The following is a 22,210-nucleotide window of genomic DNA, read 5'->3' as shown; positions in this document are numbered from 1 at the left end:
AATAACCCCATGGTTGATTCTGCCGAGGGCTATGAAACCAGGCCTTAAAGTTAGTAAAATCTTGGCATCCTAAAAAAATCTCCTGGAGGAACTGTGCGGATTATAAGAACAATTCCTAAAAATTGTGGGAAGTTTTAATTTCATGTTAAATTATACTATATTACACAATACCTTATAACAATGAAGTTGATTTCTAACAGTCGAAATTATAACCACGTAGATTGAGAAATGTAAGCGTTAATGCGCCTTTCATCCAGAATAAAGCGCTATTCCCGTTGACTTGTGTTTAAAAGATGGTCTTTCCCTTCCCAATATGGCGGCGCCGTTGACCCTTCTTCAGCAACAGGCATGCGCTGTGAAACGGGTCATGTGTCTCAATGCTTTATGCATGTTGTATGCTAAAAGTATTTTCATACTGCACTCCATAAAACTTACTGGTTTAACCATCAAGAAATAGGCACTTTATTAAATTCAGTGTGTAGTCAGTTCGAGAGTAGTGTTTAGAGAATAACGTGGGCGGAGTTGTCATTGATTGGCCAGGAACAATGACTAATCATACTCGTGAAGAGGTTAAAATTATACTTTGTATGCAAACATTCCCTATCAGAAGTGATGTCACGAGACAAAGTTGTTTTGCAATTTACCACGAATTCATTGTCTAAATTGAATCCAATTATTTATAAGACCAACTTGTGCCTGATAGTAGATCGTAACATCTTACTTTGTTTTCAATAATAAAACAATCAAATAGGAAAAGTAAAAGTAGTATGTTTAGGAAACTTTAGAATTTTGACATCTAGAAACTTGTTTCCGGTCAGTCACACCAACTAAATGTGACAAAACTCAAGCAGTTTTAAAAGCCACTGTTAATACATTCAGCATGCAAAGACACCACATGTGTTTGGATTGTGTTGGTATGATAGACAAGAGAAACAGTATTTCAGACAGCATTAATTTATTTATCATACTGAATTTACAAAATTAAAAGAAAAAGCAACGACTGAAGAAACAGGTTTGTACATTTTAGTCCTTTTTGTCATTTATTTTTTGTTTGTTTTTTATATTGTTGAATAGCAATCCACTGTACACAAGGCTTATGATTTTTTATGAATAAAAAAAATACAACCAAGATGCTCTGGTTTTCCAATGACGACACTGTAAGGCGAATCCTAGGTTGAACAAATTGGACTTGAATGCAACCCTGCCACCACATCCCATTAAACAGCAGATCTTTCCACAAGCCCTAAAGAAACTCTAGTGTCAAAAGAGCCGCAAGCTTCTAATTCCATTTGGTGACCCTTATTTACCCACATTTTGTTTAGAATAACATTGAAAAAACACACATCTCAGTCATTCCGTTCATGCAGTAATGCAGATTTGGGGGGTGATTTTACAGTAGAATAGCGCCACAACGATGAAGCCTAATCAATTCTTAAAAGCTCAATGGATGACTTCATTAAACCTCAGTCAACTGGTCTGCTGGATGAGTGAACAATATAAGAGCAATGATTTATGGGAAATGGATTAAAACATTCAGTGGGTTTGCATCGCTTTCTGTGAGAGAACTTGACATTTAACGTAGGGAAAAAGTTATGTTGGCTAATTTAAAGCTGAGAAACATAATTCTCGTAGAGCAACATATCAACAAAACAGTAAACCGCCCAACCCTCGTCCCTTAGCATAAACCGATGATTCCACGTTAAAATGTACTGTATGCTAAGAATAACACTTGTCATCATCTCAAGCAGCAATAAATCTAGCTACATCCCGTGCAATTCCTGTTTTAGTACACACCGTGTATTTCCCTTGAGCTAGAAGGGTTTCAGCATCGAGACAGTCAAGGGAAAGGACACGGTAAAGTGGAACAGTAAACACGGTAGTGTCCGTTACAGTGAATCGTTGTAGTGGTGAACGATTGCTTTTTCTATCGTGTGTGTTCGCCATGAACGCCCTGAAAACAATAACCAGCAAAGTCAAATGAATAAGAATAAAAATACTATTTTGACTTTGACTAAAGATATCCACACGATCTCATCTACATTGACAACTGCGACATACGAAAGTTATCGATCTAATCTGGTTTGGAATAAAATTCTTACAACATAACATTCACCTTCATGTTTTTCATTAGAATAGATATGACAATATCATACAGGGCAGGGTAAATAGTGTAATAAATATTTAAGCGCTGAATGGTAAGCAGTGGCTTCAAATCAAACAACAGTTAACAGTATTGATTGATGCCCTGAAAAGCGTTTCGGTATTTGATGGGCGTAAATGGGTGCGGAACGGGCGAGGGATGCCTGACCGAGCCCTGTCCCAGTCGGGTGTCCCAACGAGAAGCCGGGCAGGGGACAATGAAGGCATGCCTTGCTGCGATTGGGAGGCCCGGAAGGTTCCTTTGGCGGGACAGGTGGAGGGGGGAAAGTGAACAGAACGAGGCCAAGCGAGGAAAAGAGAGGGATGTGAAACCGCTGAGATGAGGGAGACTGGTGCCCTTCATCCCTGTTCAAAATGTCTTCCGGTGGATGGCGCGGGCGCGATCTTCCTCGTATTCCTTCTTGGAGACCCACATTTTCTTAAACGTGTCAAGTGAAGCCAGGATGGATCCCCTACACAAGGCATGGTGGGAAACGTAGGAAATTAAAACAGAACTCTTTTTATAGCAGGACATTGTTGTATATATATATATTGCTCTACAAACAAATACCAAATCGTGTCTAAATGTTTGACTGGTTCTGTATACTTACCCTATCCATGTGGAGTAAAGTCTCTCCTGTGGTGCTGATATCTAAAAACAAAGAGAAACAATGTTAGCGACACAGTTCATAATGTATGCAACAACATTTCAGCATTAAAAAAATCTGTCATTGCTTCACCTTAATTTTAACATCTTTGGGTGCAAGTTTCTTCACTTCGCTTAACAACCTATCTCCAAATCCTGCAAGAAAGAGTAAACAGAGTTTCAGTTATCACGTGCAGAAGATCTTAGAGAGGAGAAAGAAAGCTGTATTTTTGCTGCACCTTTCAGGAGTGTCGAGCCACCAGACAGCACTATGTTTGAGAAGAGCGTGCGTCGCAGGTCCATGTCTGACTTCTGAATAGCGAAAGCCAGCACCTCATGAATGCCTTCACTCTCGTCTCCGATCAGATCGGGCCTGAAGAGAAGCTCTGGAGCTCTGAACCGCGCTGGGCCAATCTAAAGAAGATTAACAGCGGTAAGTAAAACCAACTGGTAGAATAACATATGAATTAAAGCTAAAAAACAAATCAATAAAATTGCATTTGCAACCCATTTCACTTTTTTTTTTAATGCTGGTAATTGTATTGTCACTTACATCTAAAGTGCTTCCATCTGGGAGTGTGTATTGTGCTTTCTCAGTTTCTAGAGTTTCATCTTTCTGGGGGTTGAGGGAAAGGTAGCAGGCTCTCTGGAAAATAAAACATCCAGTTAAAAAAGATCATTTATACGGACACTACTTGCAATGTGCAACATCTAACTCTTAAATCACATTTTCAAAGCTTCATATTCTGCAGCTGAAGGATTTTAAAAATGATTTGTTGTTATGCCTTGATTTCTTGAACCTCATACCTCCTTGATGGTGCGCACAACCTCGAACTCCGCTGAGGTGTGGAAATCGTAGCCTTCCTTGCGCAGGAGCAGGCGGAGGTATCGAGAGACGTCACGCCCGGCGATGTCCACGCGCATGATGGAATGGGGGATAGCGAATCCTTCATATATGGGGACGGCGTGTGTCACCCCATCACCAGCATCTAGGACCACACCTGTGGTTCGGCCTGTGGCATATCTGTCAGGCAAGAAGCACATTTCTGTGTGAGGGAGATGCTTTTGACCACGAAAACACCACATGATGTCTGGTTGTAAAGAAATCTTAGAACTCACAAACTGAGCACTGCCTGCATGGAGATAAACAGCGCTGGAACGTTGAAAGTCTCGAAGAAAACCTCTGCCGCCCTTTCTCTGTTTTTACTGGGGTTCAAGGGTGCCTCGGTCAGTAGTACAGGATGCTAAGATAAAAGCAAGAGAAAACTAATTTACTTCTCTGAAAAATAAAGCAAATAGTGTCAAAGTAATGAGTAAAAAGGACCAGGTCTCACCTCCTCTGAGAAGGTCTGCAGCTGTTCCTTCGAGTAGACATACTGCCAGATGCGCTCCATGTCATTCCAGTCTTTCACAATTCCGTGTTCCATAGGATAGCGTACAGACAGAAGCCCCCTGTGCTCCTGAGGATTCCACAGATATAAAAAGTAAGATACACAGAGACCAATACATGAAGCTTTACATTACTATAACATATTTTAAAGACTAAAATACTAAAGGAAGACAATGCTTTCAACAGATTAATACCTCCGCTTTAGGTCCGATAAACATATCACCCTCAAGCGCACCAGCCATCACCCGAACATGTTTGGGTCGTCCCACACTAGGTTTAATACAACACCATTAATACACCAAAATAAATAACATATATTATTATAATCTACAGTTTACAATAAAGGGTTAAATGTATGCTAGAACAGCAATAAACGGAGTACATACTAATTCGGGAAGCAGTATTTGGGAATCTGATCTCCAGCAAAGCCAGCTTTGATAACACCAGAACCCTAAAACATATATCAGATATATAAAGACAAGGACAGAGATTAGAACATGACTTACTATTATAAAGGGGGTGTGTCGAAATGAATCTTAACTATAAAAGCAAATGTACTAAATGTGTTTAAAAATGAATCATGAATGCTTGAGCCCCAGTCATGAGATCTAGAGCTAGAGGGGAAAACAAGAAACTCAACCATTTACAAAACACAAACACACAAGGGAAAATGTCCAATGATCTCTCAGATATTATTTCATCTGAATTATTCTGCAACAAGTTGATATAATAATAAAAAAGTAACTTGTCAGATAAACATGCTTGGTTTGAGGACTTTTAAAATAAAATAAATTTATTAAGTACGTTTGATCTTTCGCAGTCCGTTACATCTTATTTTCTATTTACCCTCAATATCTCATTTAGATAAAATAACATACACAGTCAAATGTAACGTTAACTCTTTTTTTATAAGGCGGGGTCACAGCCGGTCATTTTAGCAACAACAACTTGAGCAAAAATCCGGCCTTGTATTTGACAGATAACATTTGACAGCCACGCAACCTGCAGAGAATTATTAATGTGAACAAAGAAATGTCATTTATTTGAGGGTTGTGAAATAAAATCACACAACAAACGGTCAGAACAGATATACAATGATGCATCATTCTGACCCGCTAATGCCTGAATATAAATCAATGCAGACAAAACACCCCATTGTTATTCTTTCCACAAATAAGTTATTTTGAGCCTTTAGAAGTGCATCAGACTGTGCACACATTCAAAATATATAATTTCATAAATAACATCACAGACACATATTAGCGTTGATCGGCGAACCCAGGCTTGACACAATGGTATTAGCTTTAGCCTGTTAGCACAGACTGGGTGTGGAAGGCTGACATCATACTCACATTATCAATTACAACCGGCTGGTTGGCTATAATGTCATACGACTCCATGATCAGCCTGCGCTTGTGTGCGTTTGTCGGTCAACTCAAATCGCAAGAAACACGCTTTATGATTTTCTGCTCATGTAAATAAAAAACTACCGTCGCTGCTTAGGCACTAGGCAGTAAAAACCTCAGGCTGAGCGGTGATGCGTCAACCGAACCTAACGGCGCAGGGAGCCAATCAAACCCACGTAGCTGTAGTGTGAGTGGCGGGAGATGTAACCAATAGTCAGGCGGAAATATAGGTCGTGGGCGGGGTATGACAACCTAGAGGTTTCATAAAACGTTGAAAATGACACAACTAGCTAAAAAATGAGTCGTTTTTGTTTAGTTTCATGCTTTTATTACCATGTTATTGCTGTTATGTCTGGTTTTCTCAATTGTAATCTAAATCATTAAATCATTTAGTCGATTAGTGGCAAATACATGGAGGTTAACATGACTCATTTAAAATAAATGCAAACACATATAGGTGTCAAGTAATAATGTATAGTAACATAAATATTTTGAACAATAAACAAGCTTTTGGCATTACCACAATTCTGTCAAGTTTGAGGACTTTTATTTCAGAGACGGAAGTATCTATTCAGGAAGCCGTTCCTCATAAGGTTGTTGTTCTGTCCTCCGAGAAACTGAAAGTGTCAAATCAGCCAGAGATCAACAATCCAACACAGATTCGAAAACGATTAACTTTGCTAAATATTCGGAAGAGCTCCAGATCACAGAGGTTTGTGTCGACACTTCGTGTCCGGTTTAATGACCATCGTTGTTTTATTTACAAGTCTTAGTGTGTTTATACTCTTGAAATTATGTATGGATTTTAAACTGGGCCTATTTCCATAAAACAACTGCTCTGAGATAAAAAACACAACTTGATTTTTTAACTAAATTTAGTGAGCACGATATATGGACTGACTACAGCTGGTAGACACACAGTCATCTGACGTCACACAAGCAGTCTACTCTGATGTGGAGCGGCTATATAAATCTGCGTTAATAATTGGAATTAACAGTATAATATATAATAATACAAATAACAGCAGTCATAGGTGCTACATATTATCTCCTTGAACAGGTCTTGTACACTGAGCCAGTCGTGGCTCACTCATGGTTGATCTGGAGACCCCATACAAAACCTGACACATGATGGCCTGTGAAGATGAACCTCCAGAGAAGTGAGTTCCAGTTTTATTAAATCACTTTGCTTAATGGGGATCATAATTACACAGTCAATCCTATTCCCTCCAATGGCAGGCACTGCTGGGTGTGTTTTGCCACGGAGAAAGAAGATCGGGCTGCAGAATGGGTCAGCCCGTGCCGCTGTAAGGGATGTACAAAGTGGATCCATCAGGCTTGCTTACAGCGATGGCTCGACGAAAAGCAGAAAGGCAACAGCGGTGGAACTGTGAGCTGCCCACAATGTGGAACCGAATACAGTATAGTTTTCCCCAAAACGGGTGAGTAGTTGCACTTTACCTTCTGGAAGGACACTTTCCTTGACTGAAGCTCTTTATTGTGTATCCTGTCATCCACACCTCGTTTGACCTACATTATGCCAGTATGACATTGAAATCATTTTCAGAGATTTTCTCAGACAATCAGCAAAGACTGTGTGAAAACAGTGCACAGATTATGTGTAGGTACTATTACAATGTCCTTAAAATGACATTTCATGCAGTGTGTAATGTTGCTGTGTTTGAATGCCGAGTTGAAAAGCCGAAAGCGAACGAATAACAAAGTTATTGACTTGGGGAAAAGAAGAGTCCACTGTGAATCATGCAAACGAGTCGAAAAGTAAAAGTCATTTGTTTACTTAGTAGGTAGTTACACCCAACACGGACAAACACTGCCTATTATTAGAAAATGAAAGCCTTTTTACAGCCTGTATGTACGTAAACTTGTTGTTGGACACTCCGTAAACCAAAGTAGGACCTTAAAAATCCCAAATGATTTACTCTTTATTGACTCGTATTCCTTTTACCGGTTAACAGTGATCCAAGTGTTAAATGTGTGGTTGTTTGGCCTCGCTCCAGGGCCCTTGGTGTACTTCCTCCAGCAGGTTGATAGAGCTCTATCCAGGGCAAGCCCATTCGCTGCGGCTGGAGTGGTTGTGGGCACTGTCTATTGGTCAGCCGTCACCTACGGTGCTGTCACAGTTATGCAGGTGTGTTAATGTCGTCAAATCTGAAAAACCATTTCAATCATTCTTACAGCAGTGCTTATAGTTTATTTTCTCTGTTTTAAGGTAGTGGGCCATAAGAAGGGTCTAGATGTGATGGAGCGTGCAGACCCTCTTTTCCTGCTCATGGGTTTGCCCACCATTCCAGTCATGCTGGTACTGGGAAAAATGATACGTTGGGAGGATTACGTCGTGCGGCTTTGGCAGCGTCACTCTTCCAAACTTCAGATCTTTAATGGGCTCGTTCCTGGTATGTGAAAAAAAAGGTCACAATTGTGTCAGATTGTGTAGTTGCAAGACAATGATGACAAATCTTCCTTGTATGTCGACTTCAAGCACCTAATTTGAACATGTGGATGTGGAAATGAGATTTTAGACCGTGTTGCTCATCTTTGAGAACCTCAATAATCATACAGAAAACTTGTTAATAATAAACAGATGTAAAAGTGATAGTTCACTCCAAAATGAAAATGATTCTTTTCATTTTGAAGAATGTTGTTAACTGGCCCCTTTCACTTGCATTGGTTTTGTGTCCATACTATAGAAGTGAATGGGGTCCAGTGCTGTTCGGTTACCAACATTCTTCAAAATATCTTCTTTCGTGTTCTGCGGAAGAAAGAAAGTCCTTAAGGTTTAAAAATGACTTGAGGGTGAGTAAACAATGCCAGAATTTTCATTTTTGGGTGAACTATCACTTTATGAACCTTTCTATAAAAATACAACACCACTCAAAGTGCTCACAGAAAAGTAATGTTTTTATTTATGTATTTGTTTGCAAAGGGATGGGGCGTTCTCTGCCCCGGATCCCAGTGGAGGGCAGTTATGGAGGAGACCATCTCTCGGTGTCTCGTACCCTGTGCGGCGCTCTGGTCTTCCCTTCCGTCGCCAACCTGGTCGGTCGTCTCCTGTTCCGTAGGGTCACGTCTAACCTTCAGCGTACCATCCTGGTGAGTCAGTCACTTTTAAAACCCTTAAAATAACATTATCAGGTTAAAAGCATGATGCCTAACAGACTTGTTTTCGTCTAGGGTGGCATTGCCTTTGTGGTGATGAAGGGAGTGTTGAAAGTGTATTTCAAACAGCAGCAGTACCTCATACAGGCCAACAGACACATCCTAAACTTCCCCGCACCGGAGGGAAGAGCAGACGGCAATATTGAAGATAGCAACGATGACAGCAGCAACGAATAAAGACAATGCACTTTGGGCAAGCAACAACTGCACTATAGTATAAGATTGTTCAGAATAAAATGATTCATATTTACAAATGTTTTAAAGACATTGTTATTGTGTTTCACATGGCCCTTATGCAGTGTTCAGACAAGCTCACTTTGCAACATATTCTTTGTTAAACACAAGAATGTCTCATCTGTGAGAGGCTGGCTGTTTGCATTTTAAAGTGCCTGTAATAGCAAAAAGCACCACCAGATGGTGCCAGATGTAAGGGTAGTAATATTGCACAGTGCACTTGTGTGGCCTGTGAAGAAATACATTTTAATTTAGACAGCAGACATACCAGCATGGTCACCCAAACATTATGCACATTTATTTTTCTGCTTAAAGTTGATTGATTTCTACATTTTTCTATAAGTATAAGTGACATATAAAAATAAACGTAGAATTTAATCTTAAATATTCTTCTCATAATTTTCTTATGTGGGTGGTTAGAAGTCCAATTTGGTATATGGGAGAATCTCACAAAATCTGTTTGTTATTGTTATTCTGTATGAACAATTTGAAAGATCATTTAAATTTTCTCTCATTACTGTAATGAATTTCATTTGAGGAAATGTGCTGAATTGTTATGAAAACAATGTGCCAATACAAAACAAAAAACATATTTGAGGTGTATAATATGACTTATGTTGTTTTTGAAAACAGGAAAATAATGATTCAGAAGTATGATTTATAAAATGGGCATCAATGGTAATGTGAGGACAGGTTAGCAGTCTAATTATGTTTAGCTGAAATGGTAACCGGTAATTATCGTGATTCGTGGGGTGCAGAAATATTCCACATCCCCATTGCTGTTTTAATAGCTTTCCTGTAGCTCAGTGGTAAGAGCATTGCGTTAACAACGCAAGGTTGTGGGTTCGATCCCAGGGGATTGCAAATACCTAATGTATAAATGTATAGGATAAAGCAATGTAAGTCGCTTTGGATAAAAGCATCTGCCAAATGCTTAAATGTAAATGTAAATGTTAATGGCCCTTTATTTCCCACTGTCAGACATCACCCCCTGTGCTCCTTTGAAGGAAAAGACATAGCCAAGAAAACACCCATAAATAAACTGGCTTGCTTCTGATCTTTGATTTCTATATTTCGAGAAAGGAAGAAACATATAAATTATGCAGAAGTTTGCAGATGGTAAACGACAGACTGAGTAAAGACAGCAGCTTACCCAAGATGAGTTCATCTGTGTTTAAAAATAAACCTCCAGTGGGACAGTGTTTAACTTAATTCGCACAGCATCTACAATAGTCCTCGGGGATTGCTTTTGCCCTGTTTTTGGCAAATAGAACGACGGAAGACAGGCTTTGTTGAATGCATGGAACATAATAATGTTCATGAACTTCCCACATTGCATCTGTTGCTTTTGAAATGGGCAATGTGCATAAGATGTGAGGCACACATGATGACTCATGTCTCAATTAAGTTTTAAAAGCAATGTAAAAATCTATAAATTGTAAAATCTATAAAGAATGCATCCTTTTTTCTAAGACATGGCCAAGAAGGCAAGGATTTGAGTGTTTCAATCATGGATCCATTTACATATAAATGATATGTAAGATTAAGGTCACATTCTAGAAGCAGTTCACAAACTCATTTATTTGTTGTATTTTTTCAGTGCTCGCACTTGATGCTACAGATGAAATGTGCATCATAATGCAAAGAAATCAGCAGAGGAACATAAAAACTGATCTGCCGTTTCTAAGGGTGTCATAAAATTGTGCTGAAATAACCATTTCAAATGTCAAATAGATAAAAGGCCATTTCTTTGAATTATATAATGAGGTTATATCTTCAGACTTACGTCACAAAGAGTAAGAAAATGCAGATATTATTTTGGAAACCCGCTGTGTTTTCAACCACCTTAAAATGGTAGAAGGATGTAATGTGCGTAGAAATATCAATGTGACAGCACAAGAGAAAAGGTGCCATATCTAACAAAGACTGATTATGACTAATGTGAGTGGGCTTTTGCTTTTCTGTTGACTTTGTAGCTTTTGAACCAAGTAACCTTTAAACACATTCTTGTGTTGTCATTTTAAAAGTGTCAAAAACATGCTTTCAGAAAAATGCTGTGGTTTAACTTTATTACCTGTAACTCGGTTACATATATCATATGTTTATGTACTGCATTAAAGAAATGAAAGTTATATTCATAGCACACCTGCTGGGCTTCTTTAAATGTATCTTTAAATAAGTGAATATATAATTGTTTTTATTAAAGCATTGCAGATAATCCACACAAGGAGCCAAGACACCAGAACGATGAGAATTATAAATAAGGAGGACACAAGTCCTCTGCCTCTGGACAAACCATGATTATCCGTCTTCTTTAATCTCATAGCTCTCTCTTTTGCTGGTAGGTCCCCTGAGGTTTCGGCTTGGACGTAAATGTACCGACCCAGAAATATCTTGTCTTCCAACGCTTTCAGATATTGTTAGTGATGCGTTTAAAATCAATAGGAATTTAAGAGAAGTGCATCTTAGCGAGAATGAAAAAACAAGGTTGAAATCAGAAGTGGGGAAAGAGCTTTTCTCTACGTGCCACACTTCTCTAATGAGAAACTGGTCCTGCAATGAGAGGTGAGAAAACAGCCAGACGGGTCAAGAGACCTGAGATGAGTAGCCCCGAAGGGGTCCTTTACACAGGCACCATTCACACTAGAACGGCTGGGAGTTGGTCACCCGAGATGTGACATATGGCACATTAAAGTGTGTCTTGGTTCGGCATAATTGATACGGATGTCTCTGAGCATGTGATAAAATACCAATTACCATTTGGTAGACCTTAAAATAAATTTCAATTATATTCATTAAGGAAATCTTGAATTGAAATATAAATTTTTTTTTTTTTCATACAGTTTTTTTATTAAATGTCAAATCTTGTAGCTCAATTGGTGGTGCTTTGTATTGAGTTCAATTCTTAAGGAACACACAAACGATTGAAACATATATACCACCGGTTTGGATAAAACTGTTTGCCAAATGCCGAAATGTGAAAAAATGATGTAATGTAATGTCCTCCCAGCCCACAGCTGCATAAATGTACTCAATAAACAGGCAGTTAGAGCTTTGTGCAGGGGCAACAGAGACACACAAGTGTTGTATATGCAAATGAGTTCATCCTCAATAATTATTGGGAAAACATTCAGTTTAATTACCAGTAATGCTACTGAACAACAGAGCAAAGAGAAAAGACACATGTCACAGAAAATTGCACGGATAGCATGTCTCCGAATTTATTTGTGCTTCCAAAACTACCAATCATAAGGCAACAGTAACGAAAGATCAAAGGTTTGTGTTAGAAACTGAACTCTGCACCATCTTGAAGACGTAAAAATATGTTAAAACCAAGTTTCAATGGCAAAAGAAGGTGACTGTGCTGTTAAGCTTACACCAATGCTTGAACGTTACAGAGGCACAACGTTGAAATTCCCACTAAAGCAATGAGATAAACAGCAATAGTTTTGAAAAAAAAACTATCACAACATCACAACAGCACAACATCGAAAAATACAGAATAGTTTGGAGAAGATTCTGAACACATGTTGATGACTTTCATCGTTCCATCTCTATGCTTTTGGCTGAAACATCTGCAGTACTTATGTAAATCGTGTCACTCAACATAATGGATGCGAAGACAAATTGGTCTCATGTATTTGCTTGAAAGTGTCAGCGTCATGATAACAACCACATTCTTAATGAGATACATCCAACATCCAGACTGGAATAACACCTGACCTTCCAGCGTGCATCTCGAGATGTCGTTAACGTAACGCCCCGCTGCGTTCTCATGTCGACGTGAACCCCGGAACCCAGCAACAGTGGGTAGAGGTTGTTTTTAGATCTCTTGGGTAAGAACTGATGCAGAAACCCACATAGCAATTCAGCATCTCCATGGAAACAGTGCCAGCTCATCCTCAACCCCTCCCCTCCCACCTCTCTTCCGTTTCGTCTCTCCTGCCCTCTCTTCAGCAGTGAGCACACTGTTCCACTCTGACCAGAGACCCCGGCTGCACGGAGGAGACCTTGGTAACATCTGTGGTCACCGTCGAAAGGGGAAAGCTCTCGTAGGTCTCCGCTACGCCCCAGCCGCAGTGGCAGCGCTGCAGCCTGGCTTTGAGCTCCTTCTGGAAGTTGGTGTTGAGAAAGCCGTACACCACCGGGTTGACGCAGGTGGAGGCCATGGCCGTGAGGTGGCAGGCCGAGAAGATGACGTCATGCTGGCACGAGGGCAGGACTTGGTGGTACCAGTCGAAGATGGTGTTGAAGACGTTGAGCGGCAGCCAGCACAGAGCGAAGGCGACCACGATCACCACCAGCATGGCGTTGACACGCTGGGCGCCCCGCGCTTTCCTGTGGCGCGCTTCGGTGGCCTGCTCCACCATGTCTCTTCGTCTGCGCAGACGCAGGAAGATGCGCAGGTAGCAGAGCAGAATGAGCAGCAAGGGCAGGCAGTACTGGAACAGGAGAAGTGAGGTGGTGTAGGCCAGTCGGTTGCGCTCAGACGGCCACAGCTCCATGCAGATCACGTGGTCGCTGAACGGGTTAAAGGGCAGGCTGAGGTTTTGGAAAGGTGCGTTGGTGAGGATGTTAAAAGAGAGGAACGGCAGAGAAATGAAGCAGGCCACCATCCAAGTGACCGCCACGGCCAGATACGAATGCCCGGCGGCCGGCGTCCAACCAGTGGGGTGGATGATGAGCTGATGCCTTTCCAACGCAATGAGCACCAAGGAGAAGATAGAAACCGTGATGGACATGCACTGCACGAACGGGGTGATCTTGCACAGCGTCTCGCCCAGGATCCAGCGGTCCATCAGGGTGTAGATGACCGTCACAGGGAGGCACACCACGCACATGAGAATGTCCGAGCAGGAGAGATTGGCGATGAGGATGTTGGTGACGTTCCTCATTTCCTTCTGTCTGGAGATGATGAAAACCAAACAAGCGTTGCCCACCAAGCCTACCGCTATAACTGTGCTGTAGGCCACGATCAGAAGGGTCGTGCCGCTCACTGAAGGAGGGCAGGCGTTGGACTCCGCCCATGTCATGTGGCCCGGCCCAGCAGTGTTGTTGCTGATGTTGTCCGGCGTGGGGGACGGAGGAGCATCCATCACTGTTTATTTCACAAACAATGGTCCTCGAAAGGCCACTCTGTTGTATACTTCAAACAGCAGAATTTGTGAAATCAGCTCATTGTTCGGGGTTCGCCATTTGGTCGCGGGGGCCAGTTATTGTTCCACCTGGGATAACAGAAGAAAATATAAAATAAGCATTATGTTGAGAGGGATTTAAAGGGGAAGGATTTAACTCGGCAAGTAAATCTTGACAAGGTTCTGCTTATGTGTTCAAGCTGTTTGTAGGCTTGAAATGTGAGCTCAAATTAGAAAGCATGGTGAATGACTGTGAATCACATTATTTTATCTCCAGTCTCTTATAAACCGGATCTATCTGAATCTGCTCTGATAACCACACGAGCCCAACAAACACTCTCAGCACACAAAGTCCCCGAGGAGGTTGACAGGTCGCTGTCTCTGTTAAGCTGACAGATGGAGGATTCTCAACAGAATTCTCAAGTTCTCCTTTCTTTGGCCTCACATGGCTTTCGAATAATAAAATTAAATGATTAATATCACCGTACATCAATGTTAATTGTGAATCTAAGAGAGGAATTCTGCAAACTATTCATAAAATAATAAAAAAATAAAATACAATAAAAGTATTCATTATATATTATATTAATTATAAATAAATATAATAGCATATATAGCTATACATAAGTCAAATGTGCAGATCATTTATTTACAATTATTTTAATATTTCAAAAAGTTATTTAGCCTTTAATCAAAGCTCTTTGACTTGTGGAAAATAATAACAATTTATATTTTAATATTACTCGCACTGATTTTACAAACTCAAATCATTGTTTGTATTGCATAGTCTTCAATTTAGCACCACTTAAAAAATTCTGGGTTATTTTCAACCCAGCGTTGGGTCAAAAAGAGCCGAACTCACTAAAAAAATATTGCAGAAAATTGATTATGGTTATAAATAACCCAGCATTGGTTAATTTACATCCCAGTTGTTGGGTTCCTCCCTTTTGACCCAAAGATGGGTTGAAAATAACCTAATGCAAATAATGTGTAGTTATCACATTTTTGATTGTAACATTTTTTTGTTTAGTATTTATACTGTAAAATAGTATATAGTTCCACAGTCTGTCACTCTACAATGAATGAGCTTTTTTCATCTCACCCATTCATCATCGCTCAATTCACTTGTCTCCTTTAATGCCTACAAACTGCGTGCAATTTCACTCCTGCCGTCACTCGGGTAATAAATTTCTCACGACAGGCTACACAGAGTCTGTGACTTGAGTAAGTGTCGTAATTAAGCCACTGTTAATATCCTCTCTCTCCTCCAAACCAACTGTCTGAGCTTCCACACCGGTCATTCATCTCTCATGGAGTGGGAAACTCACTTAAGGAATGCCAGGCTGAGATTATACATTCAAAAGCTTCAATCCTTCACAACGCTAAAGAGAATTATTTATCAGAGCACATTTTTCAAAGTGGCGCGCTACGATTTGCATAACCCCAAGGAAACACAAGTGCTTGCATAGCAGTGAAAGAGAAGCGTTGAATGGTTTTGGTAAAGCGATGGACGCTGTGGCGCAGTGGGATGTGCTCGTATGTGGGGGACGTGGAGCTGTCAGTTTCCATGCACCAAGGTTTGAGTCTGACCTGATCCCTCTCACTTCTACTTTACAGTATTTCTAGACCGATTACACAATAAACTATTTTGCGAGATTTTTCCAGTCTGAATCATATGAAAATATACGATCATTTAGAAAAAGTATAAATAAATCTCCTCTCTTAAACCTAGAGAGCAGACTGTACTAAAACGTACAAATGAGATAAGAATTTGTACGACTTCATGTGACCTCATAAAATGAATGAATGAATCAAAAATAACGAATCATTTCGACATTTATTAAAATCGCAAGCCATAGAGCGACTCAATATACTGGTCTCATATTCACTTGAGAAAAAAAAAAGTACAGGTTCTTTACCACCGAACACCACTTTCTCAAAGCTAACTGCACACATTACACCCAAAAGCATCAGAAATGAGGTTTCTCTGTGTGAAGAGTGACTCAGGAAAGAAGGGAGCGTGTGAAATTATATAAGGCAGAAATAAATTAATCATCTCATTTTCATATAACACTGCTAAGCCTGAGCGACATGCTTTTATAACCGACCACAGGGAACTACATCACATCAACCGTTCATGGTCATTATAATGCAAAATCAATACTGAAACAAAAAAGGACACAAATGACATAAAACTGGGTTTTCGGGAGCGGAATAGAACTAGAAGGCTTGTGTAAAACTCTCCTCACGAAAGATCAAAACACAACAGAACATTTATCACTGTTTGTGAAGTGCTGACAACCTCCAGCCGGTCAGATCCAGTAAATTGGGTCACAACAAAGTACACTGCACAAAGCATTTTCCCAATAACCTTGAAGAGTTGAACTTTTATGACAGAAGGTCTGTTAGTTTGGATATTTCGCACCGTTACGGCGAGCTCCTTCTCAGAGCCCAACTCGAGCTCCCACACATGAAAATTTAGATGAGACGTCTATTTAAAACCAATGAGATTCAGTGAGAGCACAAGTCTTACTCATTTCTCATAATCTCATTAACGTGTCCATTTGACTTTCAAAAGGGATCTCAATGCCACAAACCGAGCTCAGATTTGTCTCGTCTGCAATCCAAAGTCAATACGATTAAAGCGCTCAATATAAACTTAAATATTTCTTATAAAATTTTCTCAAATCCTGATTGTTTTACCTCTACGATCTACATTCATTTGACACCTCGTTGTGTGTTTGAACAATTCTCTCATTTGCTTCTATTTTTAGTTTTCCTATACGCATTTTTAGGAGAAACATCTGAGACTTCAATGAATACAACTGAGAACAATCTCCTGAGCAATGTAAGAGCAGCCGCGGATCAATAAAATGTTCCTCTGGGCGCAAACACTTTGGCCGGACAATTAGCATTACTGAGAGAAGTCTCTTAGTTTACTATCAGCTAGACTTCAATGGAATACTAGTGGTAAACTGTGATTTTTATTGGTACTTTATTGTGCTCTCAGGCATTAGTATGCAATTTGACTGGTATTAGCCAGCGTGAGTCCCTGGGGTAATTGACAGGGTTCTAATAACCTTGAGTTTTGCCACGGCTTATCATAACCTCTGATGAAATGGACTCTTGATGCTAATAAACAAATATGAATCAGAGCAACCCTAAGCAAATCATTTCCTCAGACGTACAATGATTTCCGAATGCAGAAGTATTTGCTACGGTAAGCATCGCCGTTATTATCTTATATTGATGGAAAAAATAAATGCATGCAAAACACGTCTTACTGATGTTATAGGATTGTCGAAGAGAGGTGAGGCATTATATTTCTAAATATATTTTGTGTCTTTAAAATTGTTATGGTTAATGGTATAGGATGGGACCGAGCTGGACGAACAACAGAACATCAGAGACTCAAGGGACATTTGTAAAACCCTAGCAACTGCCCTGATTCCCTAGCAACCGCATAGCAAACGCATAGCAAACGCATGCTATCAACCAAGAAGATTCTTGTGACAGGGAGTCAAACAGATATTTCAACCAAAAATAAAAATGTATTCACCCCTGGGTCATTAAAACATGCACATGACTCTTTTTTCCGTGCTACACAAAAGAAGATATTTTGAGAAATCCCTCTGGTTTTGTGTCCATACAATGGAAGTCAACAGAGGCAGTGTCGTTTGCTTACCAACATGACTGAAAATCTCTTCTTTTGTGTTTTGCAAAAGAAAGTCATTCAGGTTTGAAATAAGGGCGAATGAATAACGAAGGTATTTTCCTTTGTGAGTGAACTATCCCTTTATGCACAAGCAAGCACCTCTTCAGAAAATATAAATGTAATAGTTACTGTATGTACATCCTTTTAAACATTGCATGTTGTAATCCAGTAATGCATTGTCTGAAACCCCAACGAAATAACAGATGTTGTTTACACGGCCATAACATATCTCAACAAGCTTTTGTGTAGTGTCAATTGTGTCTCTATTCAACAAGTTCTCTCTTGACCTTTGGTAACTGAACAATGACATGAAAAAACTGAAATATGGATGCAGGTTCACCAGCGCTCTGATTTGTAGAGATGAAAAACGACAGGCTGATGGTGCACTGAGACCCGAGCTGAGTTTCCATATATATGAGTCCCCATATAGGACAGTGGATTGCAATTCACTACAGGATGGAAGTAATAGCCCTGCTACAATATCTCAAAATGGCCTCGGGCAGCGAGGTTCAAATCCATTATTTGTGAGAGGCCATAAACAGTGCAGAAAAGAAAGTTTACAGCTTTGTGAAATACATTTCTTAAAGGGACAGTTCACCCCAAAATAAATATAGTCCTCATCATTTACTACTGTCAAAAACCTTTGTGATTTAGACTTCTCTGTAGCCCACAGATGTGATCCTTCATTCGATAATAGCGGTGTTAATATTTTCTTACAGTAGATCTATCCTCCTAAAGACGAATTAAAAGGTTAAGATATTACATGTGTGGGAGTAAAAAGAGATGTTTTTTCCGTTGAGTTGAACTATTTGAACTGTGTGTTTTGCGACAGCAAGCATCATTTTCCTGCGCGTTTTCAAAATGTCAGAATGTGAGTCACGGGGCTCCGGTTGAAACTCAGGTCACCTCCCGTCTTAAACTTTACCCCGTCCTCTGTCTGAAGGCCTCAGGGTGTCCTTTAATGATTCGCACGATGTCTTCTTGCTTTTGGAAAGATGGCCGTTCGCAATCTATGCACAAGCATAAGAGTTGTGTCATACAAAGTTCTCATCCAGACATCTCATTTGATAAAGGCTGACAAAGTTTGACAATCTATCAAATTGAATTACATCCGTCTGCTGATGTTTAGATGTATTCATCAGCACCTTTTCATGTTTGTACTGCTTCCACGCACATTCAAATGTGGTTTCACATCAGACAGATGCACGGACTCTATGCCAAATCGCTCAACGCAGCACATCTTAACATTTTTTACCTTGAACCTCTGCAGAAGAATATAAAAGGAATTTGAATGTTCAAAGATGTACAAACTACAAAACAATGAAATAGCAGCGGTTCCCCCAGATATTGCTTCATTTTCAACCCCCTAAACTCTTGAAAATAAATGTGTTTTACATGTTTTTCACAGTTCCATAAAAAATATTCATTCAACTCTTTTTTACTTTCTTGTAATCTGAATATTCTCACATTCAGATATTAAAGGTTCGTTAAGGAACCATAATGTTCTTCTATGGCATCAAAGAACTAGTTGATTCGTAAAAAAAATTATTTTATTTACTGGAATGAATATTAACAACCCTTTACTTTTGAATTTCTTTAAAATTGTCCTGATATAAGTAAATTATACATTTTAACAAATTATAATAATTCAAAATTAAATATGAAAAATATTAATAAGCATGCGGTTGTCACTGTTTTTATTTATTTTTATCTCAGACAAGACAAGGCTCTTTCGACACAACACATTATCTACAAAATGTATCAAAATGATGTGTGAAGAACAATCCCGTTGGTTAAATAAACTGTATGGGATGTAGGGAAACCAGCCTGCAGATAAAAACTAATCTAAAGTGACATATTGCCAAATTACATCTGATCCTCACAGAGTCTGCCTGAACGATATTTTCCCAAAGGTGAAAGGTTAGTCTTGGAGGTTTGGAGGTAATTACAGACACCAACACTCCACTCACGGCTCACTTTCTTTTACAGCTGTCAGTCAAACCAGCCAAGAGGGATACATCATAACAAAGACTCAGGCAAGGACACAACGCTCTATATAAAGTCCAATTACATCCCTCGTCCTCGCACAGCATCCGCAGTTTATAATCCCGCGTCTCTCAGGCTGCAATCCATCAAAAACACATCTAGTCCTGACAAGAATAACAGATTATCATCTGAGATTACGCCATTGTTCAGATTGAACGAAAAACATACACATGTAGGCCTACGTGACTGCTTTTAAATCCTGTTTAAGGAAAACCTTCTCGATGGCCATTTAAACTATCACTGCCTGCTCAAATTCACTTTTAAAGATGCTTAAAAGATTCTTCACAGCGATGCCATAGAAGAGCCATTTTGCTTCGACGAACAACAATCAAAAATTCTTTAAAGAATCAACCATCTCTTTTACCTTTTTATTTTGAAGAACAGACAGGTTCTTTGGATGTTAAAGGTTGTTTTTTTGGATCCATTTATCTTCTATGTTGTAGGCTACATAAAACCAGTTTTTTGTGGCTTTATATTGTCCTTGTTCCAATTGCTTCCATTGTTTCCCTCATCTTCAGATAAAAGCGGCTGCTAAATGACTAAATGTAAATGTATGAAAATGGCATCATGAAGTACCTTTATTTTTAAGAGTGTTGTTTCCCATCATGTCATTTTAATCTGGAGTTGTCAAATCATTTAATCTCAAATCTCAATCGAAGGGTTCACCAGACTCTCACCGTCTTTACAATTTCTATTGACAGCGATGAACAGTTCACGCTCTATGAAGAGATGCTTTAAGATTTGCACAAATCTCTGCAACTGTAGGTAACACGAGACAGATCCCATGCTTAGAGAGACTTAACCAGAAGTTTCATTAAAATTCCTGATGGACTTAACCTCACAAACGCATGGCTAGTTTGATCTGAACGCCTTTTCTTCTAAAGCACACATTCGCTATTACATCCCGCGCATCAGATTATATAATGACAAAATCGGTCACATAGGCTAACTGCCGAACACACAAACGCGAGGAATCCCTGAAATTCCATCAGACGCTTTTAAACATGTGCTTGTGTCAGGCGACGAACCTGTTCAGCTGTCATCTCAACGTAATGAAAACAGGGTTGCTTTAGAAATAAAGAAATCTCAACAGAAGGTTAAATGCGTGCGATCTTACCAGTGAAGCTGGGGTTTCTTTCGCGTAGATGCGGTGGAGAGCCCGAACTCGACTGAATGAGGGAGTGAGATGATGCTGAAACTCCCTCTCCCCGCATCAGCAGCAGCATCAGCATCAGCAGCATCAGCTGTGTGGCTCTCTGAACGGGACGTGTGTGTGTCAGATGAAGAGGACATAGAGAGATGCTCACATCTTTCGCTGGAAAACTTTGTGATGGACGTCGATCTCTCCAACCTTACAGGCAGATTTCACAGGAACATTCAGCTCATCTTCTCGGTTCCGTTTGCTGTTTTATATTCAATCGCACCCTGTTACGCGAAAGGTTCATTAATAAGATCTTATTGCTTTAATGCCACTGTGTGTTTATGAATTATCTAGTTTACTTTTACATAATTGAAATACGTGGAATTTATGTGCAATGTATTACCATAATATTCATTATTCTCATAAAACATTAATTTCCAAAATACCTTTTTAACATTTATTATAAAATATTCTTTAAGGTTTTTTTCCAAGCATGATCAAAATAAGTGCTTGCTTTTATCCTTGTATGATACTCCACACGTTCTCTTAAACTATGTAAGAGGCTTTTTAAATAATTTGATATACTTCTCTTTTATAACTAATTCCACATAAAAAGTTAGTTATTATTAGTAATAATGCATTGTGTTATTCTGAGACGTACCATATGTTCCATTAAAATATGAACATACAATACCCAGTCCTCACTTCAGCTGCACTGCTTTGTATTTCCCAAGCAACTGCGACTGGTTTCTCAACAAAGATTAGTTAGTCAAACAAATATACTAAGCATACACGGTTATAACTTCCGCTGACAACTTGTTCTTGACACAATTAGGGATCAAAATGATTCCTGGAGGCTCATTCCAACATGTCAGTATGATTTAAGAATAGATGAAATCCAGGAAATCTGCAGTGGTGTATTGTCGAGAACTGGCAATCACATCAATTTGTGTAAATAATGAGTTTTAGAGACTTGGAGAAAGGATTGCAGACAAACGATAATACCTGGCGCAGCGCATGCAAGACAATGAAGGCAAGCCGGAGACGAAACTGTCATTACAAATAACAATCTTTCATCTCAGGAGAAATAGAAAAAGAAATCAGAAAGAGCAGGCCGTCTGTTGCAATCCAATGTTTGATGAGATATGAGTGTGAGTGTGAGACACTTCTGAGGCAGGTGA

The 22,210-nt window shown here is 39.6% G+C and overlaps 3 protein-coding genes across 3 annotated transcripts; 1 reads left to right on the top strand and 2 right to left on the bottom strand.

Annotated features, from left to right (window-relative positions):
* Nucleotides 1-938: 938 nt before the first annotated feature.
* Nucleotides 939-5,720, bottom strand: actr1b (actin related protein 1B). Its single transcript, XM_056735974.1, has 11 exons — nucleotides 5,528-5,720; nucleotides 4,562-4,626; nucleotides 4,370-4,445; nucleotides 4,120-4,245; nucleotides 3,905-4,029; nucleotides 3,593-3,809; nucleotides 3,339-3,431; nucleotides 3,025-3,199; nucleotides 2,880-2,941; nucleotides 2,751-2,791; nucleotides 939-2,612 (listed from the first exon to the last, which is right to left on the bottom strand). Exons 1-11 carry the CDS (start codon nucleotides 5,573-5,575, stop codon nucleotides 2,510-2,512), a joined length of 1,131 nt encoding a protein of 376 aa, XP_056591952.1. The 5' UTR covers nucleotides 5,576-5,720; the 3' UTR covers nucleotides 939-2,509.
* A 416-nt stretch (nucleotides 5,721-6,136) lies between these two features.
* marchf5l (membrane-associated ring finger (C3HC4) 5, like) lies at nucleotides 6,137-9,584 on the top strand. Its single transcript, XM_056735769.1, has 7 exons — nucleotides 6,137-6,293; nucleotides 6,642-6,741; nucleotides 6,821-7,023; nucleotides 7,600-7,730; nucleotides 7,812-7,995; nucleotides 8,526-8,692; nucleotides 8,774-9,584. The coding sequence occupies exons 2-7, from the start codon at nucleotides 6,710-6,712 to the stop codon at nucleotides 8,933-8,935; spliced, it is 879 nt and encodes a 292-aa protein (XP_056591747.1). The 5' UTR covers nucleotides 6,137-6,293; nucleotides 6,642-6,709; the 3' UTR covers nucleotides 8,936-9,584.
* Nucleotides 9,585-12,200: 2,616 nt separating this feature from the next.
* Nucleotides 12,201-21,100, bottom strand: npy8ar (neuropeptide Y receptor Y8a). The gene is made up of 2 exons (XM_056736944.1): nucleotides 21,006-21,100; nucleotides 12,201-14,217 (listed from the first exon to the last, which is right to left on the bottom strand). Exon 2 carries the CDS (start codon nucleotides 14,086-14,088, stop codon nucleotides 12,946-12,948), a length of 1,143 nt encoding a protein of 380 aa, XP_056592922.1. The 5' UTR covers nucleotides 14,089-14,217; nucleotides 21,006-21,100; the 3' UTR covers nucleotides 12,201-12,945.
* Nucleotides 21,101-22,210: the final 1,110 nt, after the last annotated feature.

This window comes from Triplophysa dalaica, chromosome 22 (assembly GCF_015846415.1).
Source record: "Triplophysa dalaica isolate WHDGS20190420 chromosome 22, ASM1584641v1, whole genome shotgun sequence".
Taxonomy (NCBI): domain Eukaryota; kingdom Metazoa; phylum Chordata; class Actinopteri; order Cypriniformes; family Nemacheilidae; genus Triplophysa; species Triplophysa dalaica.
This window is presented reverse-complemented; position numbering and strand designations above follow the sequence as displayed.

Coding starts and splice junctions, on each gene's coding strand:
- actr1b (XM_056735974.1), bottom strand. CDS start 5,575: ATGGAGTCGTATGACATTATAGCCAACCAGCCGGTTGTAATTGATAAT. Junction 4,246..4,369: donor TTATCGGACCTAAAGCGGAG/GTATTAATCTGT, acceptor TGGAATCCTCAG/GAGCACAGGGGGCTTCTGTC. Junction 2,613..2,750: donor CTTTACTCCACATGGATAGG/GTAAGTATACAG, acceptor TGCCTTGTGTAG/GGGATCCATCCTGGCTTCAC.
- marchf5l (XM_056735769.1), top strand. CDS start 6,710: ATGATGGCCTGTGAAGATGAACCTCCAGAGAA. Junction 6,742..6,820: donor GAAGATGAACCTCCAGAGAA/GTGAGTTCCAGT, acceptor CTCCAATGGCAG/GCACTGCTGGGTGTGTTTTG. Junction 7,996..8,525: donor CTTTAATGGGCTCGTTCCTG/GTATGTGAAAAA, acceptor TTGTTTGCAAAG/GGATGGGGCGTTCTCTGCCC.
- npy8ar (XM_056736944.1), bottom strand. CDS start 14,088: ATGGATGCTCCTCCGTCCCCCACGCCGGACAACATCAGCAACAACACT.